General features: G+C 44.8%; 2 protein-coding genes across 5 annotated transcripts in view; both read right to left on the bottom strand.

The window, feature by feature from the left end:
- Positions 1 to 376: 376 nt before the first annotated feature.
- IRF8 (interferon regulatory factor 8) lies at positions 377 to 17,045 on the bottom strand. 4 transcript variants are annotated; one of them, XM_058155012.1, is made up of 10 exons: positions 16,964 to 17,015; positions 15,000 to 15,018; positions 13,148 to 13,322; positions 11,574 to 11,757; positions 9,193 to 9,281; positions 7,405 to 7,519; positions 6,027 to 6,071; positions 4,772 to 5,140; positions 4,191 to 4,306; positions 377 to 797 (listed from the first exon to the last, which is right to left on the bottom strand). In XM_058155012.1, the coding sequence occupies exons 3-10, from the start codon at positions 13,217 to 13,219 to the stop codon at positions 621 to 623; spliced, it is 1,167 nt and encodes a 388-aa protein (XP_058010995.1). In that variant the 5' UTR covers positions 13,220 to 13,322; positions 15,000 to 15,018; positions 16,964 to 17,015; the 3' UTR covers positions 377 to 620. The 4 variants fall into 4 exon arrangements, with proteins under 4 accessions (XP_058010995.1, XP_058010994.1, XP_058010996.1 ...); XM_058155011.1 differs by lacking the exon at positions 15,000 to 15,018 and having other exon boundaries at positions 16,964 to 17,045; XM_058155013.1 differs by lacking the exons at positions 15,000 to 15,018; positions 16,964 to 17,015 and adding an exon at positions 15,401 to 16,366.
- A 3,856-nt stretch (positions 17,046 to 20,901) lies between these two features.
- The window catches only part of LOC131184070 (dual specificity protein phosphatase 22-A-like), a 19,574-nt gene continuing 17,198 nt past the window's right edge, over positions 20,902 to 23,277 (bottom strand). The window contains exon 8 of the mRNA XM_058155016.1: positions 20,902 to 23,277. This exon is cut by the window's right edge and continues 2 nt beyond it. Coding sequence (XP_058010999.1) covers positions 23,163 to 23,277 — 115 coding nt within the window. The 3' untranslated portion in view covers positions 20,902 to 23,162.

The following is a 23,277-nucleotide window of genomic DNA, read 5'->3' as shown; positions in this document are numbered from 1 at the left end:
TCCTTGATGCTCTCTGAGCTTGGTGGTTTCATGACCCAACTAGGGAACATCACCGGTGTTAGAACTGAGCAGGGAACTCTTGCAAAAACCCAGGAGGAGGAGGAGGAAGAGGAGGAGGAGGAGGAGAAGAAGAAGAAGAGAAGGAGGAGGAGGAGGAAGAAGAAGAAGGAGGAGGAGGAGGAGGAGGAGGAAGAAGAAGAAGAAGAGGAGGAGGAGGAGGGGGGAAGGAAAGGAGGAAAGAAGGAGAAGGAGGAGGAGAGGAGAAAGGAGGAGGGGAGGAGGAGGAGGAGGAATCTGCAAAATTAGGCAGACCTTGATCACCCACTGACAATTTCACCATCAATTGTAACACATTTCTGTACCTTGTTCTGTTCGGTTCTGCTTTATTTTAATGTTTATTTTTTTTTGTGCTGGTCTGTGAGCACAATAAAGACTGAATTGAATTATTTAAACCCTTTATATATTTACATACAAAACCTTTTTTTAAAAAAAGAAGAAGAAGAAGAAAAACCTCAACTGAAGTTGTAGAAGATCTAAGCCGTAAGATGGAGGGGGGAAAGAAAAGGGGGTAAAAAAAGAAAAAGCCTGAAAATAATTGTGAACTAGTCTTCTCCAGAGTCTCAAACAGTAATTTGCTGGTTTTCTCTGAAAATGGGCCTTTGGTGAGGTCCACAAGAATCCTGGAAGTTCCTGTACATCTGATCATAATGCACCTCCTCTCCGACTGGGTGGCCCACAGCGCTGGTTTCATTCTTCCGGGCTTCCTCCACCAGTTGCCGGATGCTCAGCTGCTCGATCTGCATTCAGAAGACAAGGAGAAACCTTGGGTTGGGTCATCGGCTTCGTAGGAAGACCCCTCGCAGTGCAGGAGAGAGATTGTAAATGCAACGGGTAAAGAAGTTGTTGTAACGCAAGGCTCAAGAATCAAAAGAGCAGCTGGGTCTGCTTGCTGTTCCCAAGTGCTTCACATTCCCTGGGCAACATCCAACATATCTCGAAGGTCAATGAGATGGGAGGAGTTGTGGGAAAGGAGAAAGCTGCTTTCCAAAGGGCAAAGAGGTAGCGGAATTTGAAAAGTTGGGACAGCAGGAGGAGGGTTAAGATAATTCCTCCCTAGTTTTTCCAGGAGTATATCTATAGTAATAGTTGCTCGTGTTCCTTTAGGGCAGTGGTTCTCAACCTTTATAGTGCTGCGACTCCTTTAATACAATTCCCCACATGTGGCGATCCCAACCATAAAATTATTTTCATTTTGAATTTATCGCGCCTGAAGCTGTATTGGCTAGCAATCTGAACTGCTTGTGATTGCCTGGAGGACGAAGGCATTAAAGTGGAGACTCCTCCCCTATTAAGTTTATCGCGCCTGAAGCCAGATTAGGCTAGCGATTGGGAGTGATTGCAGCTGGCTTGAGAGGGAGACATCAGAGCAAAGATTTTTCTCTTTTTTAATTCATCGCGCCTGAAGCCGAATTCGGCTAGCGATTTGAAGAGCCTGCAGCTGGCTTGTGGAGTCAACCATTGGAGTGTGATTCTTCGACTCGCAAGTATACTTCCCATATTTCCGATGGTCTTGGGCGACCCCTGGCAAATCGTCATTCGACCCCCAGCGGGGTCCTGACCCACAGGTTGAAAACCGCTGCTTTAGGGGCTGCCACAAAGAAGAGGAGGTCAACCCAGTGGTGGGATTCAAATAATTTAACAACCGCTTCTCTGCTCTAATGATTTCTTCCAACAAATGGTTCACCAAACTGTTCAGAAAGTTAACAACCGGTTCTCCCAAAGTGGTGCGAACTGGTTGAATCCCACCACTGGGTGAACCTATTCTCCAAAGCCCCTGAAAGCAGGACAAGAAGCAACAGATGCAAACTAAGCAAGGAGAGAAGCAACCTAGAACTAAGGAGAAATTTCCTGACAGTGAGGACAATTAATCAGTGGAATGACTTGCTTCTAGAAGTTGTGGGTTCTCCAACACTGGAGATTTTTAAGAAGAGACGGGACAGGCATTTGTCTGAAATGGTAGAGGGTCTTCTGCCCGAGCAGGAGACTGCCAAGGTCCCTTCCAACTCTGTTATCGTGTATTGTGACATGATAGCTATCTTCCAATACTCGAGGGGCTGCCACAAAGAAAGGGTCAACTTATTCTCCAAAGCACCAGAAGGCAAGACAACAAACAATGGATGGAAATGAATAAAAGAGAGAAGCAACCTAGAACTAAGGAGAAATTTCCTGACAGTGAGAACAATTAACCAGTGGAATGGCTTGTCTCCAGAAGTTGTAGGTGCTCCATCACTGGATGTTTTTAAGAAGAGATTGGAGAATCATTTGTCTGAAATGATATAGGGTCTCCTGCTTGATCGGGGGGGCTGGACTAGAAGACCTCCAAGGTCCCTTCCAACTGTTATTCTGTTACGTTCTGTTCTGAGCCTGGCAAGATTCTGTCTATAGGTGAAGAAGAATAAAGGAAATGATTATTGAGTAACTTCACTTGCTGCTCTTGGTTCTTGAGCCTGATTTCCTGATTTACAGCTTTCTGGTCTCTGCACAGCACAGGAGAGTCGAGGCTACGGGTCACCTGTTAGCTAAGCTAAAGAACTCTGCAGGCAGCAGCCATGATGCCTGTCGCTTCCTCTGCTCTACTCAGCTCAGCAGTGACGGGCAGGGCCTGAGCTGCTCCAGCAAGAAGGGACTTAGCTGGTTCAGACATTGTGTTGAGCTCTTGTGAGGTTTCTTTGGTTTCGTTCAAACATGAACATAGCCCTTGTGATCAGAAAAAACATGCATTACCCTCAGCCTGTGCATGCCTCCATCCAGCTGTGGCTTGTTTAAGAGAAGATGGTTGAGTGCATCATGAATCCCTAGCCAAAGAGCACATCTCCAGCAGGTCCCCTCGTTGTGGTCTGCCAGCAGCCTGCAGAGCTGGCAGCGGAGTTGGACAGCGATGAGGCTGAGGAAGAACATGGGCCAGTCTTGGAGGCTGGGGAAGGCCCAGATGAGGGCTCTGCGTCAGAGGCAGAGATGGGGCCAGGGCCATCTGGGAATGATGTGCGGACTCCAGACCCTCCAAAGGCTGACAGTAGTGAGGTAGAGGAACAGGAGAAGCCTGTTCCTAATGCACACATGAGAAGAGCTGCCAGAAGGTAAGAGCAGCTAAAGCAAAGAGAACAACTTGGGAGTAGGGCCAAGAGATAATTGCCCCTTCCCATAAGGCTTAAAAGACCAGCAACGGCATTTGGACTCTTTGTTGGAAAACAATGTTGATAGACTTGCTCTTTGTCTCGCTGTATTTATTTCTTGTCGCCGTCTTCTGATTCTGAACTTTTGCCAAGAAAAGCCTTTGGCAGTTTGCCTAACTAGACCAAGGTTGGTGATAAGACTGAAGAATTGTTGTTCTAATAAAATCTGTTCGTTTTTGAACTGATTGCGTCTAATAGTACCTACTTGGGCCTGGGTCACAACAGGCAGGTGGTTTAAGCCAGGTCTCAGTCAACCCTCCATTCTGGAAGTCAACGTTTTTAATAACTCTCTTTGTGGTTCACTGGATGCTCTTTGAGCTTACGTTGACTTTGTCTCAACTTGGGAGCCAATTCTAGCTACCTCCCTTTGATGCACACTTCAGTTCTGCTAGCAAGAAATATGATTGCCCAGTTTTTGCCATTCATCTCATGGCCCATCGTTGCTACTAAATCCAAGCTGAAGAGCGGCAAATACATGCCAAGCAAAGATATTCAAAAGCAGAGAGATTTTAACAAGAAATTTTGAAGGCCAAGGAAGAAAGAGCAGAGCCTCTCAATGGGAAACAGACGCTCCAAATCACTCACATCAAATAAGATCCAAAAACATGAGATTTAGTCATAGAATGGATCCCACTTATCATATTAACAGAGTTGTAAAGGACCCTGTAGGTCTTCTAGTGCAACCCCCTGCCCAAGCAGGAGACCCTACACCATTTCTGACAAATGGCAGTCCAGTCTCTTCTTGAAAGCTTCCCACAACTTCTGAAGGCAACTTCTATTCCATTGGTTGATTGTCCTCTACCACATATGGCTGTTTTGAAAAAGAAAAGTGAATCTAACACAAACAAGGAGGACCAGCTCTGCAATTAACCTTAGGATGTCCTGAAATTTGACCAGGGAACTCAAGTCAGAGCTGGTTCTATAACTGATGGATTCCTGACCGATTGTCCTGCTCACCTCCACCAGGATCAGCTTGCAACGTAAGGGGACAGCATCTGGAAATTCTTCTCCAAAACACAGAATCACTTTGCTGTTTGGAAAGCGTCCTTGATTGTTATAATACTGATGGAGCTCTAGAAGGGGACAAAAAAAAAAAAAGCAAACTTGAACTCACTGAAACCAGGAATAGCAATAGCAACAGCACTTAGACTTATATACCGCTTCAAAGTGCTTTACAGTCCTCTCTAAGCGGTTTACAGAGGCAGCCTCTTGCCCCCAACAATCTGGGTCCTCATTTTACCCACCTCAGAAGGATGGAAGGCTGAGTCATCCGGGAGCCTGGTGAGATTCGAACTGCCAAACTGCAGGCAGCCGACAGTCAGCAGAAGTAGCCTGCAGTACCGCACTCTAACCACTGTGTCACCATGGCTCATAGGTCAGCGGTCTCCAACCTTGGCAACTTTAAGCCAAACGTTAAGGGGATTCTGGGAGCTGAAGTCCTCCAGGCTTAAAGCTGCCAAGGTTGGAGACAACCTGTCATAGGTGATTGGTCTCCCTAGGCTTAGCAACACACGAACAGAAAAAAAGTTCTCACTGACCTCTAAGGAAGTAGTTGGTGTCAAAGATTTTGACCACCTCATCCCGGTCCAGTTTGTTGGGTTTCTCCTTGCAGGCCATGGTGTTCCCACTCCAGAAGACCCTTCCTTGGCTCAGCCGCTTGATGAAGATGCCTTGTTTGTTGCAGTGCAGAAGGACACCCCGTTCCAGGTGCCCAAAGAGCTTTCTGGTAATCTGCCTCTGGCGCTCGTTGGGTATGAGCTCTGCAGATGGGAACTGCACGTGTTCCAGGCTGTCCTGGCAATAGGGTGCCTCGCCCAGGGAGATCCGGCAGCCTTCGGGGCGAGAGGTGGTGGTGCTCCCCACCAGCTTCCCTCCATAGTAGAAGTTGATCACCAGTTGGGAGTAGGCTACAAAGTCACACAAGGTAGAAATCATCAGGTGGGTTTCGGTAGCCCGTTTGGGTGAGTGCAAGGGGTGGACCCATGTGGTCAAGTCAAAAATGGGACAATGGTGTAGAAGAAGGAAGGATTCCAGAATGCAAGTCAAGGAGAAGACAACACTAAATATGTTGGCTCCACCAAACTACATGAGTAGTGAGTGAGTGTCATTCTATTGCAGAAACTGGGTATGGATGATCTAGAGAAAAGAAGGACTAGTGGGGACATGATAGCAGTCTTTCAGTATTTGAGGGGCTGTCACAAAGAGGAGGGGGCCAATTCATTTTCCAAAGCACCAGAAGGCCAGACAAGAAACAATAGATGGAAACTAATCAAGGAGAGAAGTAACCTGGAATTAAGGCGAAACTTCCTAACAGTGAGGACAATTAACCAGTGAAATGGCTTGCCTCCACAGGTTGTAGATGCTCCATCACTGGAAGTTTTTAAGAGACTGGACAGCCACTTGTCTGAAGTGATATAGGGTCTCCTGCTTGAGCAGGGGGCTGGACTAGAAGACCTCCAAGGTCCCTTCCAGGTCTAATCTGATTTGATTCAATATATCAAAGTTCTGCCATCAAACGTAAGTTGATTACTGATATTGGGGTCTTCTATTTGACTCCACAGTATTATTGGCATTCTTAGTTCCAATATCTATTCCCCTTTCCCTGAAGGCATTAATAATGCTTATGCTCTTTGAAGGGGGGAAAAAATGAAACTAACTGAAAAGGAAGCGGAGATACATCAAATTTCGTTCTATGCAACGAAATTTCATTTTAATGTCTGCCAAAGTGACAATAAAGTTTTTCTAAGTCTAAATCTAAGCTAATCACACCAGATACTGATTGAAAGACCATACCTAGAAGCGGCTCATATGCAGCAAACCCAGTCATCAGGGATAAAGCTATGAGGGGGGAAAAAAGAAATTATTATTTTTTTTTCTTCTAAGCAGAATAGACATCTGAAATCTCCAAATTAAGGCTTCCCTTCTCTTAACTTCTGTGCTGGATTAAATTCAGCTGAACCACTTCATCTGGGACGAGTGCTGTTGACTCATTGGGAGTAACTCTTGAAGGTCTCCACCACTTTCTACCATCTGAGATTGAGAACTTGGGCATTGAACTTTGTGCCTTCAGCCAGAAGTCTGCTTGGGGTTCAAGACCAGCAACCACCCTGCCACCCTGGATGTAAGTCAAGGACTGATTTATTTGGGTTTTCTTGCCCTTCTTGAAATTTGGCATCCTGATTCACTTGGTTCCATGGGCAACCACTAAGTTCACCTACAAGGACATGTTGTCCTCGCCTTTGTCACCCAAAGCAAGAGCACATCACTGTTGAATTAACAAAATGACCCGGCCAGTTTATACTGTAAACACAATGGCCTCGTTTGTTTATTCCAAAAATAAGTACTAACATAATTGCATTCTCTGCTCCTAGAAGAAAGGAATGAGTTTGGAAAACATGGTAGGTCCAGAACACCTGGAGATTTCCTTTTTTTTATCCAGCAAACCATTCACTGTATCTCCTGTTCAACAGAGGATGCTTATCTTGAGGATGAAAATAGCTCTTCCCTAGCAAATTCAGACATAAGTAAGGTCTTAAAAGTTATTTAGTCGTTGAGATGTACGTAACATTATGGCGTTTGTTCTCTTTCAACAAAGAGATTAAAGAAGCCTGTATGAGAATCTTGTTGGGGTGAAGCTGGCTGTCAGAAGTTTGACAAGTATTTTACCAGCATCACAATAAAGCATTTCTACCCATCGTTAATCTTTCCACATGGTGTTTGGTATAATATGAATACGTCTGGATAATTTGTCAAATCAAAGTCCAATTTATATACTCTCTGTAGTCTTTCACAGACTTCCAAAGGCTTGTGGCTGATGAATTAAGGCAGCCATGGACAATATAACCTTGATGGAATTGACACAAGTCCTTCCCCCAACAATCTTACGACAAAAGAGACATTACCTGCTCTCTCTCTCTCCTTCCCCTAATCAATGGATGACTATGATAAAGGATGAGTTCTGCCTGGGCTTGGTTGTTTGCTTTCAGACATTTCATTACCCAGCTAGATAACATCATCAGTGTGATCATGATGCTCATTGATGAAGTTACCTAGATGAGTAATTAAACATCTGCAAGCAAATAACCAACCAACCAGGCTCAGGCAGGACCGAGAACCCCACAATTCAACCCTGAGCTCCAGATATTCTCTCCTTTTAGAAAGGGTGGCTTACCAGGATTTGACTGATGAATCCACCACTCTGGGATAGGTGGGTTTCTGCTGCTCTCCTGTGGTGGTGAAGGACTCCTTTTGATTGTGCCAAGGTATTCCTCTACAGCTGAAGGAGTCTGGGGAGTTTATGGAGAAGAAGACAGGGAACCTTGAGATGACCAAGCAGACAGAACTGCCACCCGAAAGCAGTTTAACTTGACATAAACCGTTCTGAGATTGGCCATCTCTGAATGCCTTATATAGTGGCTCAAACTGCCCAAGGAGCTGCTGATCCAGTTCTACAGAGAAATGATTGAGTCTGCCATCTGCACCTCCATAACTGTCTGGTTGGGTTCTGCAACCCAACAAGACAGACACGGACTTCAGAGGATCATTAGAACTGCAGGAAAAAACAATGGCTACCAACCTGCCTTCCATTGAGGGCCGCGGTGTGGCTCAGGCTGTAAGAAGCCTGTTATTAAAACACAGTTGCCTGCAATTACTGCAGGTTCTAGTCCCACCAGGTCCAAGGTTGACTCAGCCTTCCATCCTTTATTAAGGTAGGTAAAATGAGGACCCAGATTGTTGGGGGGGCAATAAGTTGACTTTGTAAATATACAAATAGAATGAGACTATTGCCTTACACACTGTAAGCCACCCTGAGTCTTTGGAGAAGGGCGGGATATAAATAATAATAATAATAATAATTATTATTATTATTATTATTATTATTATTATTATTATTATTATTATTATTATTATTATTATTATTATTATTATTATTATTATTGAGGACCTGTATACTGCACAAGTCAAGAAGAGGGCTGGGAAAATATCTACAGATCCCTCACATCCAGGACATAAACTGTTTCAACTCCTACCCTCAAAACGACGCTATAGACCACTGCACACCAGAACAACCAGACACAAGAACAGTTTTTTCCCGAACGCCATCACTCTGCTAAACAAATAATTCCCGCAACACTGTCAAACTATTCGCTAAGTCTGCACTACTGTTAATCTTCGGACACTCCTGAGTTGAACTTATTCTGGAAGGAGCTGAAAAGAAGGCTGGAGGTACCTTTCCCACAACAGATTCAATTTCCTCAGGTGCTTACAGCAATTTGCACTTGGGGGTTGTCCATTGGATGGGATTAGAAAAGCCCAAATGGTGGCCAAGGCAGTGCAACCACAGCTTGCATTTTTGCATGCAAGTTGTGTGTTTAATGTATACGAAAAGGTTCGGGTTGGCCCTCCAGATGCCACTGAATCTCACCAAGAGAAGAACGGTTGCACCCTAATGCAGGGGTCTCCAACCTTGGCAATTTTAAGACTTGTGGACTTCAACTCCCAGAATTCCTCAGGCAGCTTTGCTGGCTGAGGAACTCTGGGAGTTGAAGTCCACAAGTCTTAAAGTTGCCAAGGTTGGAGACCCCTGCCCTAATGGATTAATAACACCCATCATCGGTGGAAGGGCCAAGTCCTAGGAAAGGGTTTTACCAATTTCTTCCATCCTACACCCATTTTATTGGACCAAGGTTTATTTACTCTACTACAATGGCTGTCAAACATTTTCTTACCATGGACCTCCTTTAAATGTCTTTTGTGGTCATGGACCACCAAGACTTTACTCAAGATTTAAGTCATAACGTTTTTTCAAGCATTCACGGACCACCTCACCGTGGTCTGCAAACCACAGATTGAGAATCTACTGCTCTACCGTATGGAGAAATTCTGGGCAGAAGAGACAACTCTAAAGAGAGAGGAGCGGGATTGAAACTTTATCCCGGCGTGAAACAAAGTTAGTTACCTCTTTCATTAACTCTTCTATGGAGGAAGGATTGCAGTCCATATCTGGGATTTCGTTCAAGGTGCATTTGGTCCCAATCCCCAGTTTGCCTGGAAGAAAATTGCCTTTGAGTCCTACTGCACACTCTACCGAGGATGTCATTGCATGAGAGATTCAGAGGGTCTTTATACAAGGAGATTAACAGATCAAGAAGCAAAGAAAAGCAAGAAGAAAACAATGATTCTAAAACCTGTATGTCTAGTTTAGTGAAAAGGAGGACTAGGGGTGGCATGATTGCAGTCTTCCGATAACTCAGGGGCTGTCCCAAAGAAGAGGGTATCAGCCTATTCTGCAAAGCACCAGAAGGCAGGACAAGAAGAAATGGATGGAAATTAATCAAGGAAAGAAGCAAGGAGCTAAAGAGAATTTTTCTGACAGTGAGAACAATTAATCAATGGAACGACTTGCCTCTAGAAGTTGTGGGAATTCCTCACTAGAGGATTTTGTAGGAAGAGATTGGACATCCATTCGTCTGAAATGGTATAGGGTTTCCTGCTTGAGCAGAGGGTTGGACTAGAAGACCTCCAAGGTCCCTTCCAACTCTGTTATTCTGTCAACCTGTCTGTGGAGATTGTTGCAAAAATGCTTTTTCAAAAGGCAACTGGACTTTGTTTTCTCTTGAAGGCATTTTGCTTCTGATCCAAGAAGCGTCCTAAAACATCTTCATTCCCAACATTCGGGCAGAATGAAGATGCTTCTTGGATGAGACGTGAAACATCTTCAAGAAAAAACAAAGAAAATCCAGCTGTCTTTTGAAAAAGCACCTTTGGGACAATGCTAAATCTGTTAATTTGGCACTTGAGGAGGGGAAGAAATGAAGAATATTCAAAACTCCAGACCTGACAAGGATTCCCACCCACCCCCCATTAAATCAAAAAGACAGAGCACAGAAAAACAGAGCAAAATTAGGAGACATTTTTAAAACCATTAAATAAACAGTGGCCTTTAGACAAACACTTGTTGGGGGTAACAACTTTCCTCTTAGTTTTTAAATGCAAACCAAAGAGAAAACAAGTTGTGTTTTGATCACAGGGAGCCAAGCGTTGTGGGTTTCTCTGCAGAGATCCCCCCCACCTTGACACCTTCGACACATCGCACAAAGGGAGTGAGAAAACAGCATTTTTTGGGTGGCTTCACAGGCAAAAGAGTTCATGCAATCAACAGCAAAAGGCCCGGTGCAGCGACAGATTTCTTGAAATTCAGTTTTGCATGGTTGAAAAGACACCACACCAGAAGAACCACAGCTAAAAATAATGCAGGCTCTACAGCTCCGGTAAAGTCGGACATGGTGCTCTATAACCACAACACTGAGCTCTGACAAAAGAGCCGACCCAGAGTTGTATTTTTGCCCACTCTCACAACCCCGGAAAATGGAGTCTTGGAGGGGGCGGGGGACAGCCGAACTGCTCGATTAAAGGGGGAGAAGACGGCTGGGGCACAGCAAGCTGGTCGAGATGCTTCCTCAAAAATATGCACCAGACATGCAAGATCAAAACTTAAAATGGTTTTGCTTATAGAGTTGTTTTCCAGCTGGGGGAATTCTGGGAGTTGAGAAAGGGCAGTAATTTCCTTGATGCCACTTCCACGTGTGTCTTAAGCAGGACCTGGAGACAGCCCCAAAACTAGTCGTAAGTCGCTTTTTCAGTACCACTGTAACTTCAAATGGTTGCTAAACAAAGGTTTGTAGTGGTAGTTAGAATGTAGCATTGCAGGCTGGCTCTGCTCAATGCCAGAAGTTCGATCCTGACCAACTCAAGGTTGACTCAGTCTTCCATTCTTCCGAGGTTGGTAAAATGAGGGCCCAGATTGCTGGGGGCAAGAGGTTGACTTTGTCAACCGCTTAGAGAGGGCTGTAAAGCACTGTGAAGCGGTATATAACTGCTATTGCTTTTTTAAGTCAAGGGTTACCTGTAATCGTGCTATTTTTTTCAGAGAGCCGTTTATTTTAAATGCACCAGTGTTTAGCTCTTCGTAAGCAAAGGAAGAGTTTAATTCTCTTCCTTCCAATAATTTGGAGAGAAACAATTCGAATCATTTCTCAAACCTCAGCAGCTCTAAAGATTTTTAGAATATGTGCAGCTTATCCTGGGAAAGGTTTTGTTTTGAACAGAAGCCAATAAAAACTATGCCCGCCGTCTAATACAGAGATCTTCAAACTTGGCAGCTTTAAGACTTGTAGACTTCAACTCCCAGAATTCTCCAGCACAGCTGGCTGGAGAATTCTGGGAGCTGAAGTCCACAAGTCTTAAAGCTGCCAAGTTTGAAGACCTCTGGTCTAATACCTACAACCAGGCACAGTTGCAGTGAGCAGATGCAAAGTTGTGCAGCTGAGCCCCACTTACATTTCTGTTCTTCCTCTGGAACAATGCGGTAAACCTTGTAGGGCTCAGAAATGTCCAGCTGTGACCTCTCCGTCACCTCTTCAAAGTCAGGGCTTTTGTTTAAGGCACAACGGAGTCTGGTTTTCCACGTGGCCGGCTCTGCCTTCTCTCCTTCTTTGTACTTGCCTTTGAATACCGCCCAGGCCTACAAGGAAGGAGAGGAAGAGTTCTCACAAGAAAGGACTCAACTGCTTGAGATCCTGATTCCAAGAAAGGGACAAAGATTCCCAAGAAAGGGACAAAGGAGAATCAGGGACACAAGGAGAGAAAGGGACTCCCAAGAAAGGGGCAAAGACTTCCAAGAAAGCGACAAAGGAGAGTCAGGGACACAAGGAGAGAAAGGGACTCCCAAGAAAGGGACAAAGATTCCCAAGAAAGGGACAAAGGAGCGTCAGGGACACAAGGAGAGAAAGGGACTCCCAAGAAAGGGACAAAGATTCCCAAGAAAGGGACAAAGGAGAGTCAGGGACACAAGGAGAGAAAGGGATTCCCAAGAAAGGGACAAAGGAGAGTCAGCTTGGTTAAGGCATCAGGCTTGAAAGCAGGGGATTGCGAGTTCAAGTCCCATCTTAGCCATGAAAACCAGCTGGGCAATTTACATTATACTTTATTTGGCCAAGTGTGATTAGACGCACAAGGAACTTCTCTCTGGTGGTACAAAAGCACTCAAGTGTAGGTGCAATTTTGGGCCAGCCCACCTCTCTCAGACCTCACGAGGCTAGGGTGTGGGGAAAATAGGAAGAGGAAGAAGTTTTAGGTGTGTTCCCTGCCTTGAGTTATTTGTAGAAATAATAAAGGCAGGATGCAAATAAATAAAAAATAATAAAAGTGGGATCAAAATCAATAAATAAAACAAAAAATAAGGAAGACCGTTAGTAAGGCCATTTCCACCATCCAAGTGCCTTGATGGGACATTGGTCCTATGGAGATCATTTCTCCTTCTTATTCTTAGGTTTCTTCTACATCTTATGAACATCAATGCCAGCATGAAACATCTTGTTCACTATTTTAAAAAGGCATGCAGGTAGCCCCTTTAAAATATAATTTCTACCAAGAACCTAGGTGTGGTCAGCCGCTTTTTTCCCTGGTTACCGCAAGCACTACAATCTAAATTATCCAACTCTCCAATTCAGCACCATGGCAATACTTAGTGACTAAATAAGAGAAAATATCTGCTTGGTGGTGGTGAGAAATTGGCATCTCACCTATTTAACCATCATCCAACTTCATGGGCAATTCAAAACAAGTTCTAGATAATCACCTAAACAAAAGTTGTTCCAAAGTAGGAACCCGTTTTTATAGGGTGGGGGTGGGGGAAGAGCCCTTCTTAAAAAAAAATCTAAGTTGGACGCTATGATTTGGATAGCAGGATGATTGGCATATACATCTATTTATCTATTAGAGTTTAGCAAAAGTCACTCAAAAAAAGAAAATAGACAATTTCATATTTGAGACTTCTCTGGATCTTGGGCCAAACTACCAACAAGTCAATCAAGGAATGACTGTGGTTTCCATCAAAAGATGGTTTTTAATACCTTGAAAATGGATGCATCCACCTCTTGGTTATAATCCTGTTTTCCCGCATGCTTCCACGGGATACGAAACATGGTTTTCTCCTCGTTCTCCCAGATCAAACCAGGATACAGTCCACTGTCAATTTGTTCAATCAGCCATTGTCTAAGCCGCCTTCCACCATTTCGGTCACACACCCTGTAAGGAGAACATGTCAAGAATATGAAGGATTTTCTTCAACACTTGAGCCCTTTTGCTGTGGAACTCCAATATTGTCAAAATTTCCATCTCTAATCTGGTGTTTCTCATCCATGGCTGGCTGGGGAATTCTGGAAATCAAAGTCCACCCATCTTAGCGTCCCCAGGGTTGAGAAACACTGCTTTGATCCTGTGCCCCATTTTTAACCCTCTATGAAATTGAACTGACAGGTGTCAACAGGGAGGACCTCAAGAAGGAAGGTGTGTATTTGCCTGGTAGATTCAGATCTAGGAAATAATATGAAAAGGTCTGGTGGTTGTAATATAATGTAAACCACCGAATGCTTGGGGCAGATAGACTTCTCTTTATGAAATGCTCTTGTACCAAAAGTCATGATCTCAGCTCAGACATCTTGTATAATAGCAGATGTTGATGTACATTCTGAGCTAGCTAGATAACAACACTTAAATCAATGTTGGCTCATTCTAAAACTTATCTGCAGAGTCAATTATAGTTAGAACTTGGCTTCTGGGGCTGAAGACTAGGGAAAAAAATTGTTCCTGATGCCAGTGATAACGATTTCTATATTTTTGCATTATCACTTCGAAGCAAAATGGATTACAAACACATCTGACAAATAAAAATATGGATTGGACATGTCCAGGAGAACATGAGGAGACAAGTTTGACTTGAGGGTCAACAAGAGATCCAAATTATGAACAATCTTTTATAACATGGGGAAGCTTATGTCCTAGTGCAGGGGTCTCCAACCTTGGCAACTTTAAGACTTGTGGACTTCAACTCCCAGAGTTGAAGGAACTCTAGGAGTTGAAGTCCACAAGTCTTAAAGTTGCCAAGGTTGGAGACCCCTGTCCGAGTGGAACTTTGAGTGAAAATTCTCAAATTGCTTACAGTATATCTATACTAGGGAAAGATCAACACAGGATCATAAATTCTATCTAAGCCTTTTCTAGCGCCATGATTTTTCTTAAAAGCAGTCTTTACGAGTTTCATTGAAGGCAAGAGACAGAGATACACTCAGGGGTGAAATCCAGCAGGTTCTGACAGGTTCTGGAGAACCGGTAGTGAAAATTTTGAGTAGTTCGGAGAACTGGCAAATACGTCTTCTGGCTGGCCCCAGAGTAGGGTGAGAATGGAAATTTTGCAGTATCCTTCCTCTGCCATGCCCACCAAGCCATGCCCTCAGAACCGGTAGTACAAAAAAATTGGATTTCACCACTAGATACACCCACAACTGAGGGGAAAAAACATGGAACCCCCAAAACTGCACAAGAGAGGTGATTCCAGCTGCATTTTAAGGAAGTCTCTTCACAAACAAAATGTTCAGTGTAAAACTGTGTGAAAAAATGTATCAGCTGACTGCGGGGGAGAAAAAAATTGCCCGAACTATCTTTCATCAAGAACTATTAACAATTTTCGCTGAAAAAAAGCTTCCTCAAAATGTTCTAAGAATCAGATTCCTTTCGTGGTGCTCTCTCTCTCTCTCTAAAAATGGAAATATTCCAGTACCCATGGGGGATAACCTAGAATGGATTAAAATAAGAATTTTTTATTGGCCAAGTGTGATTGGACAGACAAGGAATTTGTCTTGGTGCAGATGCTCTCAGTGCACCTAAAAGAAAAGATCATCAAGAATTCTAAGGTACAACACTTACTAGAACACAAAGAATAAAGCTGCATGTGTTGTGATTCTTATCGCTTCGTTAAAAGAGGTGAAAAGCTGGGGCGTCTGCACCCATTTCCTAAATTGCAACCATCCCTAGTGAGTAGAGGTCAACTGCCCGACAAGATTTATTCACAGGTCAATGCCCTCGATGCACCTGTGTTACTGCTAGTCCTAACCCCCAATGAGAAAAGAGGAAGACTGGGCCTCATCTGTAGCAACTGGACCCCGTCAAACTGTTTCCCCGTTGCTGAAACAACAGCTGTGATTCCAGAAGATGGGACCACAATTGTTGGAGAACCATCACTGCCCTAGATGCTCTACATCTGCACCGTTAAATCTAAGTAAGCAGATGCTTTGTAATGGGAGAGACATTTTAAGAGAATAATAGACCTGGAAGGGACCTTGGAGGCCCTGCTTAAAGGAAGAGACTCTGCACAATTTCAGATAAATCACTGTCCAATCTCTTCTTAAAAGCCTCCAATGACAGAGCACCCACAACTTCTGGAGGCAAGCTGTTCCGCTGTTTAATTTTCCTCACTGTTAGGAAATTTCTCCTTATTTCTAGGTTGCTTCTCTCCTTGATTAGTTTCCATCCATTGTTTCTTGTCCTGCCTTCTGGTGCTTTGGAGAATAGTTTGACTCCCTCTTCTTTGTGGTAGCCCCTCAAATATTACAACACTGCTACCATGTCTCGTCTAGTCCTTCTTTTCATTAGACTAGACATACCGGATACTCGCAACCATTCTTTGTATGTTTTAGCCTCCAGCCCCTAATCATCTTTGTTGCTCTTTTCTCAAGAAACTTGTACTGATCTGAAGAACAGCTTCTGAGCAATATCTCAATAATCATAGCATTATAGGACAGGTTCAAAGATTCCCTTCATGTGGTGGTTTTTTAAAAAAACACTGCAATCCAAGAAGCAAAACATGTGTCTAAGTTAGAATGCCATGAGCCTTAGGGAACCAGAATTAAAGTGTGGGTACGGGTCCCACAAACCACGTTTAAATAGCAACCTAGAATATCTCGCTGCAAATTCTTGGTTAGAATTTTACGTTCTAAATTTCAGCTTTAGGGGAAGGTTTCTAATTTGGGCTTCTCGAGCTGATGCGCCATTTTTTAAAAACCCCGGCCACAATTTCCTTTTAAAGGCTGTCAAAAAATAGCAACCACAGTCCAATGAACAAATTCTACAGGAAGACTTCTCCGTGCGAGCTAATTCAGAAGTCGGTCCCTGTGCAGGATGCATAAATCCAGGAAGACGGCAACTTCTATGTTCTTCAGGACCAGGAAGGAGACCAGAGCAGAGATGTCCCAACTGTCTTCCAGGCCAGTGCTCCTCAACCTCAACCACTTTCTGATGTGTGGACTTCAATTCCCAGAACGCCCCAGTCGGGGAATTCTGGGAATTGAAATCCACACATCGGAAAGTGGTTGAGTTGAGAAACCTTGTTCAAGACAGATGTTGATTGCACCATCGTTTGGTCTCTCCTGCCATGAGAAGTCAAGCCATCTGCGTCCTCCCCTTCCGTCTCCCCTCCCTCCCTCCTTCTTCTCCCTCCATTTCTCTTTCTGAAGCCCCCACTTCAGGAGGGAAAGCTACCCTGGAGACCTTTCAGATGACCATGCCAAAGGATGACTGCTCATCCAACTTCAGAGCTGGGGAAAAGCCCCAAAGCTGCAAGAACCAACCCAAATCAAGCAAAGATGGCAACTGCGGGATCAAAAAAAAAAAAAAAGGTCGGTTCCAAAACCGGCAGAGAAGATGTCCAAGGTCCTGAATGTCCAGAAGCCCAGGAGAAAGAGAACCTCCCTCTGGATGCTAAGAACCCTGGATCTGGAAGCCCATCACCGTCCCTTCCAGGAGACCCCCACAAGCTACCAGGCTGGCAAGACCTGCCCACCCTCCTCCAGGGAAGTCCTTCCTCTTTTCCCCTCCACCCTCCTCCCGCTGACCTGCTCCACATCTGGACTGCGCCGGCTGCAGCGAGGTGAGAAGAAACTCTCCCGGGATGAGCGCGCCGCCCGCAAAGTTCGCCCGAAACTCGCACTTTGGGGAGCATTTTATACCCCCGGCCGAGCGGAGGAGGTCGGCCACGGAGCTCGTTCAGCCAATGGCAAGCTAGAGCGGGAGGTAGGCTGGCCAATGGGAGGGGAAGCATGCCCAGCGGTTTCTTACCACTGCCCCCGTTTCAGAGAAATCAGCGGGCGGGCGCGTCACTCGCGCCCTGCCGGGTGGGAGTCTTTCTTGGCCGCGGCCGGGTCGCTGAACTGCCCGCTCGGGGGTCGAGGGAACTCTTGGGCGCTCACGAGGCGGAGATGGAGGAGTTGGGTGGTTCCCAGAAGTATCTGCTTCTCCTTATAGGAAACCTTTCCTTTTCCTTTCCTTTCCTTTCCTTTCCCTACCTTCCCTTCCCTTCCCTTCCTTTCTCTTTCTCTTTCCTTTCCTTTCCTTTCCTTCCCTTCCCTTCCCCTCCTCTCCCCTCTTTCCCTTCCCTTCCCTTCCCTTCTCTTTCCATTCCTTTCCTTTCTTTCTTTCCTTTCCCTACCTTCCCTTCCCTTCCCTTCCTTTCTCTTTCCTTTCCTTTCCTTCCCTTCCCTTCCCCTCCTCTCCCCTCTTTCCCTTCCCTTCCCTTCCCTTCTCTTTCCATTCCTTTCCTTTCTTTCTTTCCTTTCCCTACCTTCCCTTCCCTTCCTTTCTCTTTCCTTTCCTTTCCTTCCCTTCCCTTCCCCTCCTCTCCCCTCTTTCCCTTCCCTTCCCTTCCCTTTCCATTCCTTTCCTTTCCTTCTTTCCTTTCCCTACCTTCCCTTCCCTTCCCTTCCTTTCTGTTTCCTTTCCTTCCCTTCCCTTCCCGTCCTCTCCCCTCTTTCCCTTCCCTTCCCTTCCCTTCCCTTCTCTTTCCATTCCTTTCCTTTCTTTCTTTCCTTTCCCTACCTTCCCTTCCCTTCCCTTCCTTTCTCTTTCCTTCCCTTCCCTTCCCTCCTCTCCCTCTTTCCTTCCTTCCCTTCCCTTCCTTTCCATTCCTTTCCTTCCTTCTTCCTTTCCCTCCTTCCTTCCTTCCCTTCCTTTCTCTTTCCTTTCCTTTCCTTCTTTCCTTTCCTTTCCTTCCCTTCCCTTCCCCTCCTCTCCCCTCCTTCCCTTCCCTTCCCTTCTGTTTCCATTCCTTTCCTTCTTTCCTTTCCTTTCCCTCCTCCTTCCTTCCTTCCTTCCTTCTTCCCTCCCTCCCTGCCTTCCTTCCTACCTACCTATCTACCTTTCATCCCCCTTCCTTCCTCCCTGCCTTCCTTCCTGCCTCCTATCTTTTCTTTTGCTCTTTTTTCTGCCTTGCTGCTATATTTCTCTTGCTTTCTTTTCTTTCTTTCTTTCTTTCTTTCTTTCTTTCTTTTTTTGCCTTCTTGCCTCCCTGTTTTCTTTTTCTTTCTTTCTTTTGTCTTCCCGTCTTCCCACTCTATTTGTTAGCTTTTAATTTAATTTCCTAGTTAATGGTCAAGAGAGCCAAGAAAGAGGTAGGGGGAAAAGCCCAAAGCGTGAGAAAAAGATGATGAGGATGGAAACTTAGCAGAGGTTGGCAAGTGAAGGATGAGCTCTGCAGGAAGGGTGGTAATTGTGTTAGTTTCTAAGGATGCCACAACAAGGAGGGTGAGAACTGTGAGGGCACAACTGCCCGGCAGCTGAACATCTGTTAAAAATTGTGAGAAACGTCACTAGAGGACAAAATTGGAGGCAGCTTTCCCTCATTCGTTCTTAAAACCAGGGGTCTCCAACCTTGGTCCCTTTAAGACTTGTGGACTTCAACTCCCAGAGTCCCTCAGCCAGCTTTGCTGGCTGAGGGACTCTGGGAGTTGAAGTCCACAAGTCTTAAAGGGACCAAGGTTGGAGACCCCTGCTTTAAACTGCATTTCTTCCTTCCTTGCCGACAGCTATACTACAGAAGAAACTGTAAAGTTTAACAGAACTATTTGGCCAGTTGATAGACAAGTTGGTAGCCCAGCACATTTCCCTCATTTATTTTGCCTCTGTGTCTATGGGCAGACTACAGTCCATGCATTTCTGGACAACCTTATTGTTTTAATAAATCAATCAAGTTTAGTCGTGAAGGTTCAAGTTCTCCAAGGATGTTGACAAAGGCTGGCCAAGGAATGTCATGTGTTATGTCTGGCGTCTATCAAATCTAAGGACCAGCTGCCCTGAAATATTTTTTTTTCCTTCCCAGGTACATAGAAGCTAGGATCTCTCACCATCATCATCATGTTTGATCATCCAGGTTTAACTCCCTCGTCTGGCTCCATTTCAGCCTTCTGTTTGCAAATGAGGAGGGGGCTATGACCCCCTTTCAATCAAATCTGGTCCTGCTCTCATAGCTTGATTGTTTTCTTGCAGAGGTCTATAAGGGGTGTGCATAAGAGCACAAACGTGCCTGCCTACCGTTCCCTGTCCTATTGTTCCTCTTCATTATATCCAATTAATATAGTTATTACATACTTATACTCATGTATATGCTTATATATTATATAGTTATTTCAGGTTAATGCTTATATATATTATGACAAAATAAATAAATAAAAAATAAATAAATAAAATAGATGTTTTATTACCCAACAAGGGAACTTCCTTAATACTAGAAGGGAGTGGGGTATGTGGAGAAGAGGAGGAGGAGGAGGGGGTGGTGGTTGTATTTGGTACTCTTGGTTATTTTCTTGCAGATGTTTCATTACCCAGACTAGATAACATCATCACTAGCACTAATGATTATTCATTACTTTGGGTAATGAAACGTCTGGAAGGAAACCAACCAAGCTCCGAGAGCACCAAGAACTCTTCATTTCAACCCCCAAACTACAAATATTCTCCTTCATTGGAATCTGCTCAATCTTTGCAACAGACAAAATCTTGAAAAAGGAAGTAACATTCTCACAAGTCATCCAGGCTTGGGTCAAAATGTCTGCTCGTTTGTTTCTTGGAAATTCACGATTCATAGTTATCCCCTCTTCCTACTGATTCCTGGAAACCCAAAGGATGGCTAATGGTTGTTCCTGTCTTGACACTCTGGTACTAAAGACCTTTTGCTTCAAAACATTTATGGTTCAACATTGCTCACCTCTTAGCAAATGATTTTAGAAACAGAGCTGGGGTAGAGTTGGAGCAAACTGAATTGCTACTAGGAGTTGAAAAGAGATGGGACTACAGCACCGTATGTTTTTCCACAAAGACGTTTCATTTCTCATCCAAGAAGCTTTTTCAGTTCTGAAGAAGCTTCTTGGGATGAGAAACTAACTGAAGAAGCTTCGTGGATGAGGCGTGTCTTCGTGGAAAAACAAAGAAAGTCTAGTTGCTTTTTGAAAAACAGCACATCCAGAGACCTTCTTCGCCTCCCTTCTTGGATGTCCATAGAATAAAAAGTAACCTTTGAGATTTGATTTTCAAGTCTTGATGAGGGAGAACCCTCCAAGATATCGTCCCTATATGATTTTTCACCTCCGATTTTCCTACCCAGGCCTTTTCTCCCAGAAACATGGATTGTGCCAGGGGTGAAATGTAAAATTCATTACTATTAGTTCTGTGGGCGTGGCTTGGTGTGTGTGGGGGTTAATGTGACTGGGTGGGCGCGGCCAACTTTTTTTTTTTACTTTTAAAAGCATTTTTTAAAACCTCTTTGGCCGAAGAGATTGTAGAAAAAATGCTTTTAAAAGCCTCTGATGATTAGGCAACTCAACTGGGATAGTCAGAGGCTTTTAAAAGCATTTTTTTACAAACTCTTCGGCGGAAGAGGTTGTAGAAAAAATGCTTTTAAAAGCCTCTGACGATCCCAGGTGAGCCGCATGATCATCAGAGGCTTTTTTTTTTACTTTTAAAAGCATTTTTTTGGCAGAAGAAAAAATGCTTTTAAAAGTAAAAAAAAAAGGCCTCTGATGATCGCGTGGCTCAGCTGGGGCAGGGGGAGGGACCAGGGATTTTTGCTACCGGTTCTCCAAACCACATGCAGCCATCAATACCGGATCAGGTATTGATCCGGTTCGAACCGGGAGCATTTCACCCTGGATTGTGCGCCCTGTGAGACAGCAACCAGGTGGGAGATCTTTCAGGCAGGGATCGAGGAATCAAATGCTCTCACTTCAGCAACGTATCCTGCCGTAGCTTCGATCTGTTGGTAGCCCGGTTGTAAAAGTAATCTCTGCTTATCACATATCTACGATGATTTCCTGTTCCTACCAGAAGCAGCCTCTTTGCTCTTTCTGAGCCGAGTTCCCATGTGGGCTTCCTGTGCTGTTTGCAGAAGAGACAGACAAGTTGTCTGGGCTGCTTCTGAACTTCCCCCCAGTAAGCCATTTTGACCCACCCCCAAAACTGCAGTTGCTTCCCCGTCGAGGCTGCAGGCCAGGCTCCCAAGCAAAGAAGGCAAGGAGTTTGGCTTGGTGGTTTGGGAAGACAGGTCTTGCACACAACAAGCTCACTGCTCAAGGCTGACTCAGCCTTCCATCCTTCCCAGGTCAGCAAAATGAGGAGCCAGATGGTTGGGGGCAGTGGTAAAATCCAAATTTTTTTATTACCGGTTCTGTGGGCGTGGCTTGGTGGGCATGATGTGGCTTGGTGGGCATGGCAAGGGAAGGATGCTGCAAAATCTCCATTTCCACCCCACTCCAGGGAAAGGATACTGCAAAATCCCCATTCCCTCCCCACTCCTGGGGAAAGGATATTGCAAAATCCCCATTCCCTCCCCACTTCAGAGGAAGGGTACGGCAAAATTCCTACCCCACTCTGGGGCCAGCCAGAGGTGGTATTTGCCAGTTCTCCAAACTGCTCAAAATTTCCGCTACCGGGTTCTCCAGAACCTGTCAGAACCTGCTGGATTTCACCCCTGGTTGGAGGCAAGAGGCTGACTCTGTAAACCACTTAGAGAAGGCTGTAAGGCAGTGTGAAGCGGTATATAAGTTTAAGTGCTATTGCAACAAGAGTGGCCGCCTTATCTAAAATGGATAATGATACGGTAGATTAATTGAAAAGGTGGAGCTTCTGTTAAAAAAAAAATCTTGCCCAGATCCCAAGTGTTGATGGCAAAATGGGAGCCCCTTCCCTAGTTAAATCTTTGTGGGATCTGATGGTGGTTGTGTGAAGGTTGCAGACCAGGGGTTGGTTCCACTTACCTTCACTACCGGTTTGCAATGGGAGCGCGTGCGTGCTTTGCTCATGCGTGACACTTCTGAGCATGCGCAGAGTGTCTGTGATGATGTCCGGGCAGGTGGGCAGAGCCTCCCACTCCCGTTACTACCAGTTCGTAAAATCCGGACCGAACCGGTAGCAACCCACCACTGTTGCAGACCCAGATTCGTGTAAGGGCTTCTTTTAGAACATGTGTGTGAAAATCCCTTTAAGCAGCATCAAGGAAAGAAACTTAGGGCAATCCGATAACATGATAGATCCCTAGATATTTAGTAGAGAATTGCAGGCTTATGTTGTTGGGTATTATTATTGTTCATGTAAACATCATATTGGTTTGCATTATTTAAGTCCATTGGTGGCTTATCTTAGTCATGTTCCCATCACATCGCATCTAATTTGGGGCACTAATTCAAACAACAGCCGAAGGAAACCTAATAAAATCTCTTTCTCAAAAGCTGAAATCACTCCCAATTCTAAGGATTATTACTAATAAAAAAATAACCTGTTTCCCAAGGTAGATACTCCTGTCAACCATATTCACCACTCCTATTCAAATCAAGTGTTCTCCACGTCACCTTTGAGAACATCCCTCAAGAATTTCCAAGATCCTTTGCACCTTCTCAGCCAGCAAGACACTTGGGATAATTGCACTCCTTAAACAGTTTCATCTCCTTGAAACTGTTTAAAACCCAATTTCTTCCTTCTTGACATGGGCAGCCTCCAAATGGGACCGCAAGAGGCACTTACGTTGACCTCTGGAAAAGTCCACCGTTGCAGCCCAACCCACAAGGAGTCTGAACGCATTCAAGGAAGGACCAGAAAGGAAGGACCTACAACAACCTCTACATATTGATCAAAAGAAGAAGCTAAAAAGGTTCTTTCCAAATGCTCCTCCAGTTATCGGTTGGTTCCTTGGTGGTGGCCGCTGTTGCTGCTGTCACCGTATCTGGTGTGTTTGTGGTTGGCTGGGCTTGGAGCCCTGTTCCATTTGGTTTCTCAGAGTCCTATTTGTGGCTCATTTACTTTCTCTTCTTTGAGGGAGAGCAACCGCTGTAGCTCCTCTTGGTCCGGGAGGGGATTCTTGCCAAACTCCATCTGGATCCAGATTCGG

This window comes from Ahaetulla prasina, chromosome 12 (assembly GCF_028640845.1).
Source record: "Ahaetulla prasina isolate Xishuangbanna chromosome 12, ASM2864084v1, whole genome shotgun sequence".
NCBI lineage: Eukaryota > Metazoa > Chordata > Lepidosauria > Squamata > Colubridae > Ahaetulla > Ahaetulla prasina.
This window is presented reverse-complemented; position numbering and strand designations above follow the sequence as displayed.